Source organism: Epinephelus fuscoguttatus, linkage group LG22, assembly GCF_011397635.1.
Source record: "Epinephelus fuscoguttatus linkage group LG22, E.fuscoguttatus.final_Chr_v1".
NCBI lineage: Eukaryota > Metazoa > Chordata > Actinopteri > Perciformes > Serranidae > Epinephelus > Epinephelus fuscoguttatus.
In genome coordinates, this window is record NC_064773.1 from 15,293,059 (window position 1) to 15,314,448 (window position 21,390).

General features: G+C 41.4%; 1 protein-coding gene across 1 annotated transcript in view; it reads right to left on the reverse strand.

Moving 5' to 3' along the window:
* col7a1l (collagen type VII alpha 1-like) overlaps nt 1-9,587 on the reverse strand; it is a 69,656-nt gene extending 60,069 nt beyond the window's left edge. Inside the window, exons 1-4 of the mRNA XM_049567418.1 lie at nt 9,509-9,587; nt 8,716-8,919; nt 1,851-2,031; nt 1,457-1,616 (exon numbers count right to left, since the gene is read on the reverse strand). Coding sequence (XP_049423375.1) covers nt 1,457-1,616; nt 1,851-2,031; nt 8,716-8,791 — 417 coding nt within the window. The 5' untranslated portion in view covers nt 8,792-8,919; nt 9,509-9,587. The remainder of the gene's footprint in view (nt 1-1,456; nt 1,617-1,850; nt 2,032-8,715; nt 8,920-9,508) is intronic.
* Nucleotides 9,588-21,390: the final 11,803 nt, after the last annotated feature.

A 21,390-nucleotide genomic window follows, 5' to 3' on the forward strand; every position in this document is an offset into this window, starting at 1 on the left:
GCTCCATTTGTTTTGAAGACAAAGAGACCTCTACAAATAATTTGGCTCCCAATTAAAACCTCCTGAAAGTCTGGATCAGAAATAAGGTAAGCATACATTATCAGAGAAAAAAGGTAAGTACACAATAGCAGGTGCTGGGCTAGCGTTGGAGAAACACTGATTTGTAACATGAAACTGCTTTATTAAGTGTTTTTACTGGTTTTAATCACCTGACCCATTTGTTTTGGAGAGGAAGAGACCTCTGGGGAGAATTTGCCTCCACAAACCTCCTTAACAATGAACACTTAAGGAATTTTAACCAGGAGAAGTTCATGCTGTTTGCAATCTACAGTCCTTAATACTTGATGCCACCGCCCCCTAAATCATAGACACTGTTCCTTTAATTTGAGGAATACATTGATTTTAAGGAACAAAACATTTTACTCAGAGCCTTCTCAGGTTTATGGGAAACTCGTGGGTACCCACAGAACCTATTTTCATTCAGATTTCTTGAGGTGAGAGTTCAAGGGACCCTTTTAAAAATGGTATTATTTAGCCCCCTTCCTGACAAGCTAGTATGACATAGTACCAATGGATGCCATAGGTTGTCTAGTTCAAATTGTATCAGGGTGGCAATGCCCCCCTCTGGCCACCCCCTTTGGTGGCGCCCCTGGATAAGGGTCCAAAGGAAAGAGTTGCACTAATCGAATGCAGAATTATTTAGGACTATGTGACAAAGAATGTTAATCTCCATCACTGTGTATCTTTGGATGACCATCTTGGACTTTCTGCGATGTGTCTGGCACCGTGGCACTAGTCTTTCCTTTCCGACAGCCATTGAGCCGACTGAGCGTGTTAACTCCGTGACAGAGACAAAATGTACTGCCTCCATCTTTCCTTGTTCTTCTTCCACAAGCAAAACTCAAACCAAAGCAGAACAAATCCGGAGCCAGTTGTAACTTTCTATCAGACATACTCTCAGTTTGTATTCCAAGCATAAAGCAGGACCGTTTCATCAGACTCACAGTGGTGTGAAAATGGTACACTAGTTTGTTTTTTCCACAATGTTCTCTGGAGTACAAGTGCAGACTTCTAACTAGTCATTTCCATTCACACAGGGACAGAACACACAACATATGCATGTTAGTGGCCAGCTGGAGGCAGCAGTCTTTGAGGAGTGGGTTGTAATCTTGAATCAATCACTTCCCTGTTGCTTGTATGTCCAAACCTTGTCACACATTTAAAAAGATTTAAGACAGTTTTTAACATGTGCGCAAGAAGAAGAAGAAAGACCTTTATTTTTATGTGATTTTACCTCTATCACCTCTGCTGTTGCAATTCTACCTACGGTAAGTGGAGTCAGCTTGTGGGACTGTTTAAAGGGTACAGGATAGCGTTTTCTATGCAAGCAATGTATGGCAGACAGACACAGTCATCCTGGATGGGTTTTCAGATCTCCCCAGTTGAAGCATTGTACCTTTGGGGCATGGTCTCGACTGATGACAGGGCTGAACACGGGGTCAACCAGAAACTGAAGGGCATCACCAATCCTCCTGGATCCACCCTCATAGGGGAGATCTCTGATGGCTCTGAGCACCTCCTCCAGTGAGCTGTAGTCTGTCAAAGCAATCCGCATCCTGCGAGGAGAGAATTACAGGGAGAGCAAAATTGGATCACATATAAACATGACAATGCTCTGTATTAATCCAAAAACAAGTCAGTAAATAATAGTGTTTGAGATATGGTTTGGTTTTCTGGTCATTTTGTATGTGAAGTATTCCTTTACATGGCTTGATGGCGATAAGTCAGATAGGTCTGTGCTGAGCGCTATGCTTTGTTATGTTGTTCCCATGTTTGCATTTGAGTTTTACCTTGCGATATCCCCAAAGACAGTGACTCCAAAGCGGACCCCCTCAGGTCCCACCACACTGTCCTTGAAGGAGGAGACGATGGTTGAGATGAAGTCTTTGACACTGGAGAAGCTGGTCTGGCCCACACTCCATGACTCATCCACCAGAAACACTATGTCTGCCTGCACCACCGTCCTGCATGCTGAGGGAGCAATGGGTGAATTAGTGAGTGCACAAATTTCATGGAAGGACAGAGGAGCACTGGAATTCATGTTTGGAAATTTCATGACAGCTGTATGCTCTTGCTCTAACCATGTATAATCAAATTAATTTGGGCAATCCAAAGTAAATCTTTTTTAAGGTTAAAGGGTATGGCTGGTAATTAAGCTGTATGTTTCCTTCCTACGCTGACCACTAGATAGCAGTCTTGTTCCATCAAGATGAGATTTGCCCTGTTACTTGCTTCTGTCATGCAGCCAGAGCACAGCACAAATCCCCATGAATGTTTAATGAGACACAAGTGAGCCAAAGAGACTATCAATATTCTGAGCACTCCAGCAATAAAACTTTAGTACAGCGATGAGGAACGCTTAGAATAATAAGGTAAACACACCCAAAATCAGGGTCAGTCCCCTTGCTCAAGCAAACAAACGCATTTAACATAAGGATCTGCTGCGTTTGGCACGATTCAGATGCGTTCTAATGTGGAGTTAAAAAGCCAGGCGCACAAAAAAGGTACACTGATGCATTGACTACATGCACACACACACTCGCACATACATTAGCTCTTGCAACTCTGTCTCAGATGCACACATTCCCACATTGATATACAGTACTGTACAAGCACACACATACACAGAAATCTGCTGCGTGTGCAACCACCCTCTGAGTCAATATTCTGGCATTACATATACAATAAACCACAGTGACGACAGCATTGATTAGGCTCGTGAATAAGAGATAGGCACCGCTGATTGTTCTGTAAGTGATAACTCAGCTTCTCTGCTGTCCTCTATTTCATTACAGAGTGTTCCCGCCTCTATTATCTCGCCCTTCTTCCTTTGGCTGCAATCCCAGGATTCACTGGGGGAGACATATGTCTCCAGCCCATGGCGACCTAACATTATGTTCTCCCTCACACACCTGTACATCTCTGGCCACACACCAAGGAAACAACATATCATTGGGAATACCATTTCGGAGTCTTCTCTGGTGCTGAGCTACGATCTCTACCCACATGGAAGCTTCAGTGTCATATATTCAGCAACAAAGAATTCAAAACAGTTAAAGCCACTTATGCAAACAGACAATATACAACAATGTTCATCCTTTACATCCTGAGTTGAGCCTCATATAGGCAGCCAACAAGTCTTGCATACACATGTGGCTTATCCACTTATTGGAATACATTTTCTCCTCCATAGATTTCTGTAAAAACACATAAAACACGGAGGAGACTTTGAGCAAGGAAGCAACTGAAGTCTGGTCTCTGTCAGACAGACACAGACTCTTTGGAGGTGGAAAACAAGATCAATTATCCAGAGGTTTGTCTGTCTGGGCTGGCAGGTGAGAACCACACGCCAGGGATAAGGAGGCGACGCATGCTGAGGGATTAGGAATGGTGTTCTTGAAGGTTATCTATGCTGATATCTCAAAGGTTGTGTACACCTCTGTGTTAGACCACCATTGATTTACGCCTTAGATGTAGCTCAGTGGATACAGCACACGCTGCAGAAAATTCTGCCAGGAAAGAAAATGTCCAAGAAATAATAATGCACTTCTGCAATCAGCTCCAACAAGATCAAGAGAAAAGATGTAAACCATCAGAGAGCACAACTCAAAGGGCCGTCAGGTTCAGATTTAATCAAATGAGTGTAAAAGTTCATCTAAGAAGTAGAGGAAAGTAATTGCAGTAATTTGCACAGAGGCTACAAAGTGTAGGACAGAAATATTAAATGAAATGTGACAAATGAACAGTCATTCCCGCAGGATCTGTTTGCAATGCCATGTACCCAACTTGTCTAGGGCTGGTAAACCTACTACTCTACTCTTGATGTTGTGGCTCTAACCTGAATTCAACTATGCTGTTAAAAAAATGTTGAGAGAACCCATAGACAGTGTAAATGATGGACATATGCTCTGTGATGTCACGTCACCCATAGGTTTCTGAAAACCCTTCTATTTTAGTTCAGTGGGTGGCTTAGCTGAAACTAAGCTGGTGGCACCGCCCAATGCACCAGTGATGCGGCAGAGGTGGCGAGAAGCGACTGCTATACCTGGCCCGGAAGATAGCCACAGGTTTCTTAATGTTAAACTTCACCTCGCCACCCACTCTTTTCACTCTAACCGCTCCCTGTCTCCTATTTTCATCTTCGGCGACACTAAAAGTCACAAACTGCACCACCACAACCACCCACACTGAGCAAACGGTTTAGCATTAGCCAAGTATAGCATTACTGTTCAATTAGCGTTAGCATAGGTAATTTAATGTTATCATTGCATGGCATTAGCTAACTAACTTGGCAGACTTTTATTTCCCAACTTCACAGAGACACCTTTCGGTCCAAAGTACTGTATTAATACCTTAAATACTTAGACGAAGACTAGAGACTTAGACACATTAATGGTTTAAAAACATTGTCAAGCATTCCCTCTTGTTAGCATTGTTAGCTTGCCCAAGGCTAATTCACGAGATGGCTAATTAGCTAGCTAACAAGCTAACTCACCAAATAAATAGTGGACAGACTTCTTGGACGGTCTGTAAAATTAACCTGGCATTAAGGCATTGTCTTTATCCAGTATTTGCTTGAAAAAGTCTCCAAAAGGCACCAACGTCACAAACATGGCCGCCATGTCAAGTTCAGTGATGAAAACACAGTTAGTGACAGCACCCACCTGTCACTTAAAGTGGCCACACCCTTGATTATGCATATTTTTAAGCCTTAATAAAACGTCAAAGGGTCAGTTAAAAAAAACAGTTGTAATGAATGAGAACATTAGCTATAGAGACAATACTGTTTTTTTCACCAGGCTGTAAACATGTTTATTTGTACAGTCAAGTTCAGCATTTTAACATGGAAGTCTGTGGGGATTGACTCACTTTTGGAGTGGCCATTTGATGAAGTGTAGTTTTTTTTTGTTTGTTTTTTTTTTGTTAAAGATTATTTTTCAGGCTTTTGCCTTTAATTGACAGGAGATAGTGTAATGGGGGAGTAAGAGAGAGTGGGGGGATGACATGCAGCAAACGGTCGTGAGCTGGAGTCAAACCCGCAACCACTGCAGCGAGGCATCACTTCTGTATATGAGGCGCCGGCACCATCTACTACGCTACTGACGCTCCAATGAACTGTAGTTTTTGATAGGGGTGGGCAATGCCACAACATTTGGTTTTAATGGGGTACAAAGTAATACAGGTCCAAACTGTCAAAACTAGACAGCGCTGATCAAATGATAACCAAGGTTCTGCTAATGCATTGTCAACATACTGTTTGGCTGTGAAATGAGAAAGTTACAGTAACAGAATCTTGATTCATATTTGATCAGTAAGCAGTGATTGACATGATTGACAGCTGAGTTAGGGTGCTTTCAGACCTAGAGTTGTCTTGCTTTGGTCCGAATCAGGGATGAATTTTGTTACAAAGTTGCATAATCACCTAGAGTTGGTTCGTGTTCTCACGGCAACATTTACAAGCAGATCAGATAAAATGTCTGTGCGAGAAAGCTGCTCTTGATTGGTCAGAATTTCCATGTGGGAAAAATCCAGGAAGTAAACAAAACGTTGAAGAAGAGTACACTTGCAAGATAAATGTGACACTTTCTAATGTCACAATGGAGGGACAACTACGCAGGTTGATTTTAGCGCTGATCATCGTGGACTATATTGCTGTCATTGTTCATTTTAGTCAAACCATACAGTTTGAAAACGAGGCGCGGCTCCAACTAGAAAACAATGTTTTGATGTATTGGATGTGCTGAATGTGCATATTAAGGCAGTACAGGAGGAGGTGCACATTAATAATCCTCCAGGACTGTAACATGCTCATGTTTAACCCAAACAATGTGTCATGTGACTGCAGTTGGTTTGGATCGAGGTCAGAACACGCTCTCACCACAAATTAACTGCATTAGAATTCATTTGTAACCGCACCGAGACCACCTCTTCAAGAAGGTCTTGAACAAACCGCACTTTGGGGGCAAGCGTACTTGAGTTCGATTGAACCGAACCAAACAGGGCTAGTGTGAAAGAAGTGCAATCAGAGGAACATAATTTTTTCACAGATTATCTGTCCCATGTGCTTCTGTCTGGATAAAAAGACAGTTTCAGCAAATATGACAAAAAAGTTTTTCTTATAAAAGTTACCAACCTCAACTGTAATGGAACATTGAGGTGCCAGTCAGCTTATTAACTCGAAATTGACCACATGCCGCTTCTTGTGTGTAATATGAAACACTCAGCCCTCAGGGTTGCTACAGAAGGCCACATGATGTGATATGACAGCATGTGAATTAACACTGTCACGAATAAACAATGACAACGGTTACAAGGGAGCATATAGCTTCAAATATGGCCTTGGGCTATTTATATCCACCATAATTCTGCCCAACAACTTTACCAATCACTTTCTGCCAACCACGTTCCAGGTGGAAGAAATCTAACTTTTGATTGGCTGATTGACCTTTTGGCGACATCCAATAGCACCTGGGGCGAAGGTTCTGTAGCTAGGAGATGAGTTTGACAGGCTGGCAGACAGAGTGCTGTACTGTACATGAGGCTAGCAGATGTTTAAATTCCCTGACTAGACACAGTCTGGAGAGAGAGTGGAGCTGAGTTAGTGTCTGCCCGTGTACCAATCCATGTGTGGAGATTTAATGATGGAGCGCTCATACAGACTGTGTTCATTGAGCACCTGCCCTTTCTTTGGCCCGAGCATCCAAGTCATCTAATTCATAGATCCGTGCACATTGCTGACAATCAGACATATGGTGTTGACTCAGAAATAAGCAACTGATGGTGCCATAAGGCGGTGTCACTTCTCTTAGGGAGGGAAAGGTTGAGAAACAGAACAAAATGAAGAAAAAGGTGACTGAGGGGACTGGCTAAAATTCTGTATAAATGAATGACTGAATAAGTGAGAGAGTAAACAAGTAAGAAAAAAGCTTGATGGTGCTTTATTTGTTGTTGAAAACAATAAATAGTAGAAACATTAGAATGAATCACATGTTTGTGTGTGTCCATTGGATGTAGGATTCAGAGGTGTGGACTCAAGTCACATGAATTTGAATTGAGTCACAAATTTGATGACTTTAGACTTGACAAAATCAAAAATACTTATTTACTTGATTTGGACTTTGACACCAGTGACTTGTGACTTTACTTATACTTGAAAATAATTGATACCTTCCTCCAAGCCCAAAGATAAAAAGTTTGTTATTTAAAAAGTGTGCCATCAATCATTTACCTTAATTCCCTGAATTAACTTACATTAAGACTATTCATGCTGAGTTCCCCCTCCTCTTTTTTAACCAATCCTACAGTATCTAATCAAGTTGCAGGAGAGAAGCATGAGAACTATTGATACATTAAAAGTGCCAGTTGGAAAAAAAATGATATTAAGCATAAATTTGTTTATGTACAAAAACCATGTGGTTGACAAAAAAAAAAAATGAATTACAGTATGCAAAATTACTCTTCACTAAGCCCCACCCCTTTGCAATGGTCTGTCAAGCTGTCAGAGTAAGCATGGAGTCCACACTGTAACTAACTAACTGCACTCCTTGAAGAAATATTATCTTATCTTATTATTTATGGAAAAATTAACCAGTGATTCCAGAGAGAAGCAGACAGAGGGGTCTACAGTCTGTGTTTGAAGGATATATCCAGGATGTCAAACTGACTCAGCAGCAACAACAGGTTAAAAAGACAAAGATAGTTAGAAGCTAAAGCCGAACTATAGGCTACAGATCACAGTGTAAAAGTGAACCACCACATCACTGCTGATCGCCACACAAGACAATGAATATAAAGGGAAACTTTGCTGATATTGAACCAGCTGTGTGGCATCGCAGTGTGTGCAAATGAACTGTGTTTGGCTTTGCGCCCTGTGCCACCCCCAGTGGTCGGACCTGTCTGCCTTCCCACAGAGCTGTCAGGGAGCTCTGTGGGAAGGCAGACACCGTTCTTCTGCACACACTGTCATGTCACACAGCTGGTTCAATATCAGCAAAGTTTCTCTGCTTCCCTTCACTGGTTCCTGTACAGCAGGGTCGGTCTTTGTTTCACTGTTATAATCATTAAAAAGCAAAAGCAGCATGTGTATACATTCAGTAGGCTATATCTTAAGTAGCTAGCTAGCTAACCCTACACTTTTCAGGGTTTGATTTTGGGAAGAAACGTATACCTTTTTCCAACCTCTCTAACGAGTATCATTAATACATGACGTGTAGGCACAACATTTAGCTCCAAATCCACACAACCAGCCTGAAAATGAAGGAAGTCTGAAACGACTGCAAAAGTCAATGGAGCACAGCTGTGTTGTTGTCAGCGCCTGGTCTGAGTTGGCCTGATGCTATGTTATGATTGGTCAGTTTGTGTCAGGGGGCGGGACTTAGCGAAGGGTCAATTACAGATGGAACTTCTTTCGACATTTTAAGTTGCACAAAGAACAGTAAGTCAAGACCAATGTCAACATAGTTAGCGAACTAATTCTTAGCTAACATTATGTACATTATGACTTGTTTAGGACTTTAACCTCAAAGTTTAGGACTTAGGACTTGACTTGAGATTTGTCAGTCTTGACTTGGGACCTGAGAACAAAGACTAGAGACTCACTTGTGACTTGCAAAACAATGAGTCAGTCTAACATCTGGTAGGAATGTCAAACCTTACCTTCAGCCTGTGCTGTGACGCTTTGATGGGAGAGAGAAAGGGACAGCAGAAAGATCCACACAGACGAGCGGCCCATACTCTTCCTCTCCTCCTCTTCCTCCTTCGATCACCTGCTCCTCCTCCTCCTCCCAGTTCTTCTCTTCACGAATCCCCTTCTTAAATTCCACTCCACAATCATCAATTCCAACTCTTCTCTCCTCTTATCTGAAAGTATACAGATGAATAGAGAGAGGGAGAAAAGTCATTAGAGGCACTCAAAGATAAAATGTAATCAGACATTTTTTAATTTGTAAAGGACTCATGGTTCTTCTGTGGAGTCAGAGAGTTTTTCTTGCACATCTCAAGCAACACAGTGTTAAATAAATTTATGTATAAGCCAAGCAGAGGTGTCTTGGTAGAGAACTTTGACAGGCTGACAACACATAATAAATTTTCCATGTCATGCCAATAAAACTTTTTCATGATACTTGGCTGTGTGCAACTGAATCTCATCCAAATTACACTGCATATCACCATCAGTGATTACATAGAAATATCCAATCAAAAATAAATTCAGTTATTTTCTGTTTATGTATTGTTATTGTAATGATTTAGCCAATGTAGCATAATGTACTTGCTCCCGATACTACGTGTGCAGTCCCTGTAAACAGTTTTACAACAAATTCCAATGACACCATGGAAATAAAAGCATCAAAAGGGCTTTTAAACTGTCCAATATGACCCCAGCTATTAAAAGCTGTTATTGGGAAGTCTTAACACTTTGAACATAAACATGAACATTAAAATTTATTACCTCACTAATCTATTATGACTGTATTTCATGGTAGGTTGACCTGGATACATGCCACTGTTCATCCTGTTCATAAATGATTTTTTTCCGACATCTCCTGAATTGAAATTTGTTGCCATTAAAGGTACTTTAAAGATACATTATAGAGGGATTACCTAAAAACAAAGTATATATGTTTGTATCCCCGCAGCGCTGAAGTGAAGTTGAGGCTTTATAAAAAGGTTACATGAACCTCATGTAACATGTAGCTCACCACTGCAACCAATTTGTCTTTATAATCTATTAACCCAGGTTTCATTTTCATATGAAGGCATAGCTGGATCAAGATCCCCGAACTTCATTGTTGTCATGCAAGCATAACTATTGCAACTGTGTCAGCCTCAAAAGGAGCATTGCATTAAAGATTACACACATACAAAGAATAACACGATACACGAATGAAATGGAGCTCAGCGTAAGTTCAATCAGGGAGACTTTCTTTATGCTATATCCATTCGCAATTCCTTCTCTGTCCCACTCCTATCACTTCCACCAATCAGCTGATTATGGGTGTTCCCTCTCCTGGTTAGCCAATCAAACGTTGCCACGATCTCATGTTGCTGCTGCCAAACTTTAAATCTGTTCTCCTCTCTGCTCCTGTCAGCTGTCATTTTAGGCAGAATCGTCATACCCTCCTCCACCCCATTCAACTCCAGTCACTTTACCCAGAGCCCAGGACGAGCTCATCAAAAGCCCACTCCTCTACACATCCAGATCCTCAGCTCCCTCATCATCTCATCACCACCACCAGTGTTTAGACTCCATGGGGGGGTTCCCTAATCTACTATGTCTTTACCACCCTCCCGGAATAGATGACATCATGATGGGGTACTTATGCACATGTAAATAAATATTCTTTTCTCTCAGAACGAGTCTCTCCTGACTGAAATAAAGTCAAATACAAATTTTAGGTACTTTTACTTTCCTTTAGTGTTTTAATCTCATGTCAATTACTTCAGAGAGAAATGTTATACTTTTCATTCCACTACAGTTAGTTGATGACTTTAGTTACTATTTACTTTACAAATTGAGATTTCTGCACACAAACCATATGGAAATCTACAAGTGCATCTGAAACGATAAGTCAATTGATTAGAAAATGACTGGAAATTGTTTAAATCATTACTACTTTTAATACTTGAATATACTACAATGCAGGAGTATTTCTGTAGTGCGGAATTAGTGCTTTTACTTAAGTAAAGGATATGAATACCTCCTCCACCAGTGAGTATGACAGATATGGAGTGATGTGTGTTGGGGTGCTGACTGACATGTGGTCGGTGTTGGAATACTGCCCATAATCAGTGGCTTGGGGGTGACATGTAAGTAAATATTGCATGCTCCAATGATGGCAGCTCCTCAGACTTGTCAGAGTGAGGAGGTGTCTGAGTTCACTCGTGCAGTCTCTGCTAGTGCTAGTCAATCCTCCAGGTGTTTACTGGCATTTGGTGGGATAAGCTCAGCAAACAGAATGAGAAGACAATCATGAATAAGCGCAATAGAACATACAGTAATGGTGGGTTTTACACAAAGAGATCTTAATTTTAAGGTCATTTTGGCTGCACAAATGGCTGTTGATAATAACATGTCATATATAAATATAAAAGGGAGCAAACCTGTGAGTTTTTAGTTGCTTATTTTCCAAAATCATGAGGCCAACAAAGAACAAACTGCTGGGCTTGCTCTCCCACAGACACACATTAATAAAGATGGATATCTAAAGTTGTAAATATGGAAATGACTTTATGAGATCAAGGAAGTAAGATAAAGTGTCTCATCATATATTACTGAAAGAGAAGAACGCTTCATGACTTGGAAATGCCAGTTCATAACAGCCGCCATGCTTTGATTCAGGCTACTTTTAAGTCAAACTTTGTGCTGCTTGTTGAATATTTTTTTGGACTGAAGACAAAACTGGATAATTTTCAGTTAAAGTAGCTTGAAGAGGAGATGCAAATTTGAGCGCCATGACACGTTCAAGGAAGCTCATGAATGATTGTACAGGTGCAAAAGATATTTGGATCGGTCAACCAAACCTCTGGACCTCATGCCCTCGTCCCAGACTGAGGATAACAAACTCCCCGAGGGCCTGCTATACCCCTGGAACTCACACTGCAGAGGTGATTATCTACAGAGCTAAGGCCAAGCCAGCATGGCTAATTGCATCCGATGTGTATGTGCACATACTACATTGCACTTGCATTGAAGTTTCCACCTGTTACGTTTTACGCATGTTTCACTGTTTAAAGGGGAACTGCAGCCATTTTCAAAATTCATACATGTAATTTCCATGGTCTAAGACAGTCCAAAAACATTAGTAGACATGAAAAACTCTCTTCCAAATCCAAAAGCTAGAGTGCTAAAACTCAAAAGCTGCTCTATAGGCAATGACATGGAAAAGATGTTCTAGGTGACACCCAGGGGAATGTTCTGAGTATATGGGTACATTTTCTGTTTCTGAACTGACAATACTACAATAGAAAAAAGCTCATTTGGATGTAAAACAAACATGGGTCCACAGAATCTGGCTCCTATCCATTGTCAGCAGTTCCAGACTGTATACCCAATGACATCACAAGATTGAGACTCACCTCTCTGGTTTCTGTCTTTGAGAGTAGCTCATGTTCATGAATATTGATTGAACTTTCTTTCTTCTTTCTTTGTTCCCCTTTAACCACAACACAGTGACACCATAGCAAATTTGCAGTGTTGGCAAATAGTAAAGTACATGTAATTATTGGCTCAACTGTATTTTGCAGAAGCTTGCTAGTAGTTCTGCAACATTTTTATCCTCAAAGTGATTCAAGTAGTTAAATTACCTTTTTGTTTTTGCCATTTTTCAAGTCGATAACCACCTAAACTACACATGATTTTGGGCCATAAAAGGAAAGGAATTATTTTATTTTATCTTATCATTGCTGGACCCTCTTTGACCACACTTAGTCATAGGTAGTGATTACTGCTAGTTAACAACAAATGTTCAGAGAAGTTGTTGCATGCTATGTTATAAGATACCTGGCTAACTGAGTGATCCTGCCTGGTGGAATACCGCCACTTGGACTCTAGCTTCTGGAAGGCAGGTGTCTAACTAATGACCATTGTATACAAAAAACAAAGCTGACATTCCTGTTACTTTCTCTCAGATAGTAGGGTATTTTTTTTTTTTTTTTTGGTTTATGTATGACCTGTGAACAAGTACGCACTTTTTGCAATTAACTTTATTGAGTGTAATTTTTTAAAAAATTTTTCACCAGCTGTGTGACTTTAACCTAACGTTTCTTAACAAATTTAATGCCAGAGTTGAACTGTTTCAGTGTCAGTGTTAATTTGTTGGGATCATTTAGCGACTTGGTGTTGGATTTTACCCATTGTTGCTGTGTTAGCTTGTGCTAATTGGGTAGACATTGAACCAGGGGCGAAAATCCCATTTCATAGTTGGGGGGGACAATAAACAGTAAAATTTTAGAGAATAATTCCGGGGGGGACAAGGAAAAAAGGTTGTAGCCTGTCTTTTATACAGCATCTTTTACCGCAATTTGATGCTTTAATCTTCTCTCTATCTCTCCAACAGGCAGAGTGAATGTCTACACTAACTAAACTAAAACTAAAACTAAACATTTCCTGCAATTAAACTGGTAAACTGGTTTATAAACAGTGTGCTGTGAGATCTGCCGCTGCGCACCTCACAACCGTGCGTAATAGTCGGGCGTAATGACCGCTCCTCATCTGCACGTCTTCGATGTTTGTCTCACTGACAGGAGGAGAGCCTACAGACAGGTACCCATTAGCTACGCTCCGTCACAACCGTGCATAATAGTCGCGCGTAATGACCGCTCCTCGTCTGCATGTCTTTGATGTTTGTCTCACTGACAGGAAGAGAGTCTACAGACAGGTACCCATTGCTCCGCCTCTGACTGCTCTTGTCCTGTCCTCTCCCTCTTCTTTCTCTCCTGTCCTCTCTGACTATCACTAAACTCTGAGCTTAATCATTAGCTTTTAGCTTAGCAGCACTCGTAATTGAGTAGGCTTTTGAACAATGCAGGAGAAATGTTGCAGACAGTTTATATTATCAGCCTGGGCCTGGGGCTTGTTGTAACAGTAAATGGGATGTGTTGTAACATGTGTAGCCTAAGTTAAACTGTGTCTGTGTGAGTGAACATCTTACCCTGCGATGCACGATGTGGGCAGCGGTTCCAGCCACACACTGCTACTGCTGCCAAGCAGCCCTGCCCGTTGGAAAGAGTGTGGGATATACCATTACTAGGAATGGGAGGGGGGGACTAAATCTTTTAAGATTGAAATAGCACATTATTGCGCGATTATAATGAGCACTGCTTACATTGTGCTTTCAATAAATACTACTGCATTGTTCAAAAATTCTAGGGGGGTACAGCTTTACTGAAGGGGGAGTCATGTCCCCCCGTCCCCCCCGGGATTTCCGCCCCTGCAACTGACTGTTAGCCAAGGAGAACTGCAGCAACAGAAAGTTCGCTGATCCCTGATGGACTAAAGGAATATGAATAACTTACAGAATAATCAAGTAATGGACACATCATTTGAGGTAGCCAACAACTTGCTTTTAAACATCTGAAAAAAAAATCTGTAAAAAAGGGAACTGCTTGGCAACCAGACCAGGCGTCTAATAGAGACAGGTGTTTATTTGTCAAACTGTGAAGCCACAAGGGGCTAGTAAAAGGGAACTGGCGTTTGCTGAATCTTGTGAGGAGTCCAGATGGTCCAGGATCAGATCTCCAGCACAAAAAGGAGCAAATGCAGGTAGCGTGTCACTGGAGGGGTTTCAATACTACTTGGTACTCGGTTATTTCGTGGAAAAAGGGCACCATGTGATTTATCTGCAATCCAAAATGTGGTGGTGTCAAACTCCTGCTTATGTGATCATATTTTTGAAGCGTGTTTTTCTTCTCAGCAACATGTAATGAGCACGACACTCAAATGATGCCTTCTTTTTACTTATACTTCAGAAATCAACATGATCAAAGTTCAGCCAAGGATGTGTGGGATGAATGGAGACGGTCTTTGGCAGCCTTTCCAAGAAATGACAGAAGGACAGGTACATCTAGACAAATGAGTCTCACTGGTGACAGCACAGTTGTTCTTCACAGCGATTGCAGATGGAGGGAGCACACTATCTGTCTCAGCATAATTGGAGGTCCAGTAACACTCTGGGATACAAAACAATCCTCCTTTTTTCTTTTTCTCTTCATCAACAGACAGAGGAAACTTCAGGTTAGCATGAAAGAGATTAGCCCCAAGGCTACAGCTTTTTACTTGGCATCATACACTGAGTGGAGGCAACTCAGTTCCCTAGAAACATTGTAGCTGCTTTGTTAGCATATTATCTCTCATGGACACGTGTATCTGGGTAGGTGATTTTAAAAAAAGCAAGTGGTATTCTTCAATGATAGTAAGATATTTAAGTATCTTTACTGCATTTGTGCTGCTCAGTGGTCCACTTTGAATTCAGCTCAAGGAGTCATAAAACCTTCCATTTAAATTAATACTTTGCCAACTATCAGCCAGCTTTGTATTCTAACAGTGTGGGTTGTATGTGTAAATGATCAGTGGTAAACTTCCCTCCATCTTAGTAGCGCCCAGATCTCCCTGCTCATCTCTTAACTTTTTGCTAGCTCTCAAGCTGCTGCTCCAATTACAGATTGTACTTCCTTATTTTCATAGCCTGCCACCACGGACAGTATGGAAACAGAATGAGAGAAAGACCTATTTCTTGCCTAAAATGTTTTCAGAAATATATTTTAGTGCACTGTTTGTCTGTAATACGAGAAATTGTGAACAGGAAGTGGGCACCATACTGTTTCCTGTATTATAAAAATTAGATGGGATGAGATTAAACAGTAAAACTACGCAGTGTTGATCAAATATGAACCAAGATTCTGTCACTGTGTTGCCTATTTCTCGTGTCAAATGTTTTCAGAAACATATTTTAGCTTTATCACAAGCTGGCCGCCATATTGTTTCCTGTGGAAAAAAACAGCCAAGCTTGCACCAGCAGGAGCGTTTATAGGTCTGTTCTGGTGCAGTGCATTCTGGGAGCTGTAGGTTTTGTACCTCTTGAGCAAAAGTGAACACCACAGTTGTCTTCCTCTGTTTTCTCTGGTCATGTACCGCTGATGTCAAAAGTATCTGCATTTTTCAGGGCGACCTCTAGCTCACCTGGTAGAGTGTATGCCCCATATATGCCATGCCCCATTGACCTCCGCAGCGGGATTCGATTCCATCCTGCAGCCCTTTGCTGCATGTCATCACCCCTCTCTTTCCCGCAATTCCTATCTATCTGAGCTGCTATCAATAAAAAGCCCACCTTTCCAGCAGTGAAATACTTCTTTAAAAGTGTACTGAAGACCACATAAATGTATCAATAGAGAGAGCTACAACAACATTCAGTTAAGTGAGCGTAATCAGTGTCTAAGTAGAGTAAATCCAACACTTAAACCGCACTGGCAAAGGAATCATGCAGCAGTAACGGATTATCCCCTTTGAAATGAATGAACCTCCATCAGAGTGCAACACACTCGACACATTAACTGTGATCTAGGAAATGGTTTGTGCTGTTATGTTTTACATTAGCTCGCTAACTCGCACATGTCTCCACATAGGATGCATGTGTGCCTGAGTGTCTGTGCATGTATGTACTGTATGGGCATGTGGTCTTTGCAAATACATAAGCCTAACATCAAAGAGAGATCTGCCTTCAATCTACAATACATGAGAAGAAAGTATAACACATTTCTTTTGGCTTGAAAGCACCACATTCCATCCATCAAGCAATCCACCAATACGTCACTTCCAGTGTTTCCTCCTGAGAGTGTATTTCAGCCATAAATTAATATGATAAAGCTACAAAAAGGTAAATCAGATCAATGTGAAACAATGTGAGAAAATTCCTGTGTGATTTTACCACCTGGTCTGACAAAGGCAAAATGGCTTTAAGCTGACTGGTTTACAACCTCAGATGGAAGTGAGAGCTGGCTGGGCTTGAACTGTAATGTAACACAGCCAAAAACACTACACTCTCCCCTTCACATACCAATGCAGATCTAAGATCTGTCTCTGCATGTATCTTCTTATTACCGAGGTGCAGAGAGGGCAAATGTGTGTTTTGATGAATGACAGCGAGTGCAGAAGTACACAGTTACAGCCTCGTATCTATCCTACAGCAGGATTTTTAAATAGGTTTGCATGGGTGTGCAGCAAAGCAGCAGGCAAGCAGCTTCAAATTGATGAAACAAATTTTTGAAAGCTTTCCTCTTTTCATGTCATCGTAGGGCAAAGGTGGCAGAAGTGTCCTGAGGCAAGAAGTGAATCCTAATGTTCAGCAACGTGCGAAAATACAGCAGGAAATAAAAGAGCCTTGGTTTTAGCTTGACCTCAATGTGTTTCTTAGATGATTCAGTGATGTTAAAACATGATGTACCCTGACAGAAACTGCAATAAGACTATGAGTCTACAGCCATGCTCACAGTTCTGAGGCACAGCAGTGCTTTGAGGTAAATGCAAACGTCAGTATAATAACATCCTTACAATGACAACGATACATGCTGTTAGCTAGTATAGAATTTTAATCCTGTCTTCTAGAGATAACATCAAATGGCATTTATAATTACACTGTGGTAAAAACATAATTACTGCTTATATTATGTTCAGAGATGTTTCTTCAAGTTAATGAAACACTACATGTATGTACTGCACTAGATTTGCCAAGGGGGTGGTCGGGGTAGACAGAGGACAATTTTACAACTTGCCAGGTATGTTAATGAAAACATTTCCTCATTATGTTAATAGAAAACACAATTTGCCTGGCAGTATGTATCCCTCAAAAAAACACACATGCTGTTTTAAATTAGTTGTATTTAAACATAATAAAAAACAGGGCTTGAGGTTTATTCATCATTTTAATGTAGCGTGTTACCATACGTTTTTACATCGGCTAATTAGCACCATAGATGCATAATAATACTTAGATTCCAATGGAGTTGCTCACCTGGCGAATACGCCAAAAAAAAGTTAGCTTCTGGGTTTATTTCCGTGGTATGTGGTCCACTGAATATGCGCAGTAGTGTTCCACCCACTGACCGTGCCCACAAGTTCCCGCTTGGCTCGAAGACTTCACATTACGATGGTGTCACAGATTTTGAAATCGCTTTTCTTGGCTCTAGGAAAAATTTACAAATAAATATATGGGTCAAAAACTTAGAATACAAAGTCATAATTGACCTCATTTGCAGTTCAAGGTGTCCTTTTATAATAGCGGCCTTTGGGAAAATGCTTTTTGAGCTGAGGGGGATTTTTTGCTGCAATACCATGAGTGGCCACTAGGAAAAATTGGAGGCAAGGCTTAGCAGTATTCCTAGCGGCACTAATCAAAATCTAGGATGATGGTGGGTTTTCTGTTTTTAAATTTTATTTTTTCTATGTTCGAAATAAATAAATTCATTCATTCATTCATTCATTCATTCATTCATTCAAAGTAATATTTTAGTGTTTTTTGGGAATGTACTGGTGCAGCAACAAGTCTGGGACTCAATCACTGATATAACGGTTATTGTGATGTTTAGATGCTCTGAGCAAAAAAACACTACATTGCTCCTTGGTAGCGTCCATGTTGGCTCAACATTATGACTTAAAGCTCATGAACGCACCCAAGAACGACTTCTCATATTGGGAAATGGGACCATCTGAGGAGCACGTGAATGCAGCATTAGTTTTGCAGATGTTTGGTCACTAACCAAACTACTTGGAGCATGATGACGCTAGAGGAAAAGTCAGGGGATCACCAAAGCTACTGCAAAGTATCCACCCGGGACCATGAACGCCTGTGCAATATGTCATCACAATCATTTGGATAGTTGTTGAGATATTTCAGTCTGGACCAAAGTGATGGAAGACATTGCCATCTGTCATGCTACAGAAAGCAACTCATTCCAACAATACGTCAAGACAGTCCTGCAGTGTCTGTGATCATAAGCTCGAGTCACATACTCAGACATCATGCTCGCATTGGTCCCACATCAAAAAAGCCCATGCATCCATCTCTCACGCCACACTGGGATCACAGGCACTCTGTCCGGCCTCGCTGAGGAGGAAATGTGTGTATTGTGTCCGAGACCTTTCGTTTATCACTGCCCCCGAAAGGATTAAATAATGTTACAAAATGAAGTTTACTGTCTCTGGCCCTGATACTTCCTCTCTCTGTTCCCTATCTCCTTTTCTCACACACACACTCTCACACACACTCTCGCTCGCACATCACATACCCTGCAAGTCTAACTGCACGTCAGCTATTTCTACATAATGGCATTTTCCACCTCACCACTTCACAGGATGGATTATCCCCGTAGGTGGGAAACTGGTAACAGTGAAAAGGCACACACGCAGAGACACACACACACACACACACACACACACACACACACACACAGCACAGAACTACAATGTATGATAGCCCATGTCTTGGTGCAATGAAAGTCAGATCTACACCTAAAACATACACAAACACACACACAGCACACTGTCTTAATGTCATTTTACATTTGCAGTCAGCCAACACAGGCAAGTCTATGCATGGGCGGCAAAAATCCACAATTCATTCTACATAGTTCCATCTCCTGACAACGCTCTTCCAAACAACCTGGTATGCTCTTATTATTCATGAATACACTAGAGCTGACGTGACTGTAAAATGCATGATATCTTGTTTTTATGCTCCCATCCAGTTTGGATGCGTAAAATCACAGCTTTACCCCCTGCAGAGAAGCAGGGCGTTCATGCCAAAACACACACATGCATCAATCCAAAACATCTGCAATGCATGATCATGGAGTGTGTGTTTGTAAATGCATGTTCTCAGACTGAGTGGAATAGCACATTTGCAGCAATTACTGTACCTTATCACATTCAGGCAATTCAGACAACAAGAAAATGGGCAAACAACAAGCCCTAATATCAGGCAGTAATGCTGTTTAAGGAGAATTTGTAGTTTAAGGAGCAGCAGTAAAGGCTCAGTATCAAAAGTGTTGGCCTCAGTCCAGACACTTAGGCTTTAACAAGGGTATCTGGGCAGTTAAGAATTCAAAACTACTCCGTAAAGCGCCATATTAAAGTGCAGTTAAAGTAATGGGTTTTGACTATGGCCCTAAAATGGGCCCACACAGTCTCACTCACCACCGCAGACAAGTGAATCATTATTATCTTCCCAATCCAGGTGACCTCTTGACAGCCGACAGGGGGAAAATATCCCCTAAAATACGCAGAGAGGTGTCATCCGAGTCAGGAGAAAAAAAGTCTGGAACTGATATTGTATTCCTGCAGAGGGTGTTATCAGAGATAATCGACTGAATGGCACATGAGAATCAGTGTGTGTATCTGTGTGTCTGAGTGAAAGAGGAGGTGGCCGTGTCTGGATGTGTGTAAAAGTGGATGAATGACAGAGAGGGTTTTTTTTCCTGTGCTCTGCTGTGGTGCAGAAAAGTTTAGGAAGAGGGGTGGGGGTGAAGCTGCTGCAACCTGTTGGCTCAGAGAGAGAGGGAGAGAGAGAAAGAGAGGGAGAGCCCTGTCAGCCAGCTGGTCCTGAGACTCACCTCCTCTAACAGCACAAGACCTCAGGACAACCCTCACACACACACACCAAAAAAAAAGACCTGGATATCTACCACAAAAACCCAAAACAAACTTAAAACAGACAGAACGCTATAGTTTGCCATTGTGTTCGGGTGGTACCAATGGAACCGTTCCGTATCGTCCCCATTTTTGTTCCCCCTCTGTTGGGGTACCTAGCACACAGATCTGGTACAAAAAGGTGGAGCTGTGAACACTGCAGTCCGGACGGTCACTCTGTTCAGGGCTAGTTTTGAAGCTTATGTAACCACTGTTCATACTGTGGAGAGTTCTTCATTCATTAGTAAACTGTAACTATAAAATTAAAGGATGTTTTGCTGCCTCTCACAGCAGCTGGAGTCTGAGAAAAAATAACTGAATTCACCGGGACGACTGCCGGCAACTTTTAACTTGTAATGTTACTCAATGCATGAGTTGACAACATGAATCCATCAACACACCTTAAATTTCACTGTGAAAACTTTGACTGTTACTTTAGTTTTTATATGACACACACTTTTAGTAATGAGTGGATCTTCAAGCGTTTATATATATTTATTTCGGCCGGGTTATGTAAACTGCATATATTCTAATCCTCACTCGGAGAAAAAAAAAAAAGTGGTACAGAGCATCCTTCCAACACTAAACCCCTGTGCTTGCCTGAGAGGGACTAAATGCACAAACCCACTATTTTTAAATATCCCATGGAGAGAGACTCTTGTTCAACCCCGTTCTGTGGACGATAAACGAGGTGCAGACTTCCATCTGTGTCACCGATAATGAGGAAATACAGTGAGTGCTGGACTGAGCAGTGAGTGACAACAACCCCTCCTACATTTGAGGGTACTGTTTGCGGTGGAAACACTAGGGTCTAGGTACCATGTCTGAAGAGTTACTTTTGGTTCTGAAGGTACCATACTGAAAGTGTTTGGAGGAAAGGAGTCCTATCTGACCACTGTGACTGATCAGAATCTGAGAAAGACACTGACTACGTACAGACTCATGCTGTGTCTCAAATCACAGACTTCCATTAGTATACTTCTATGTAGTATACTATGTGCACTATGTACTTATTGGCGTAGAGAGTGAATTTCGACAGGGTAGTGTTGTCTCAAACCAAACACGGCCGTTGTGCACTTAACAGAAATGACAACCACAAATTAGCTAGTTAGCAAACTAGCATTAGCATCAGCGTTATCGTTCACAGTACAAAA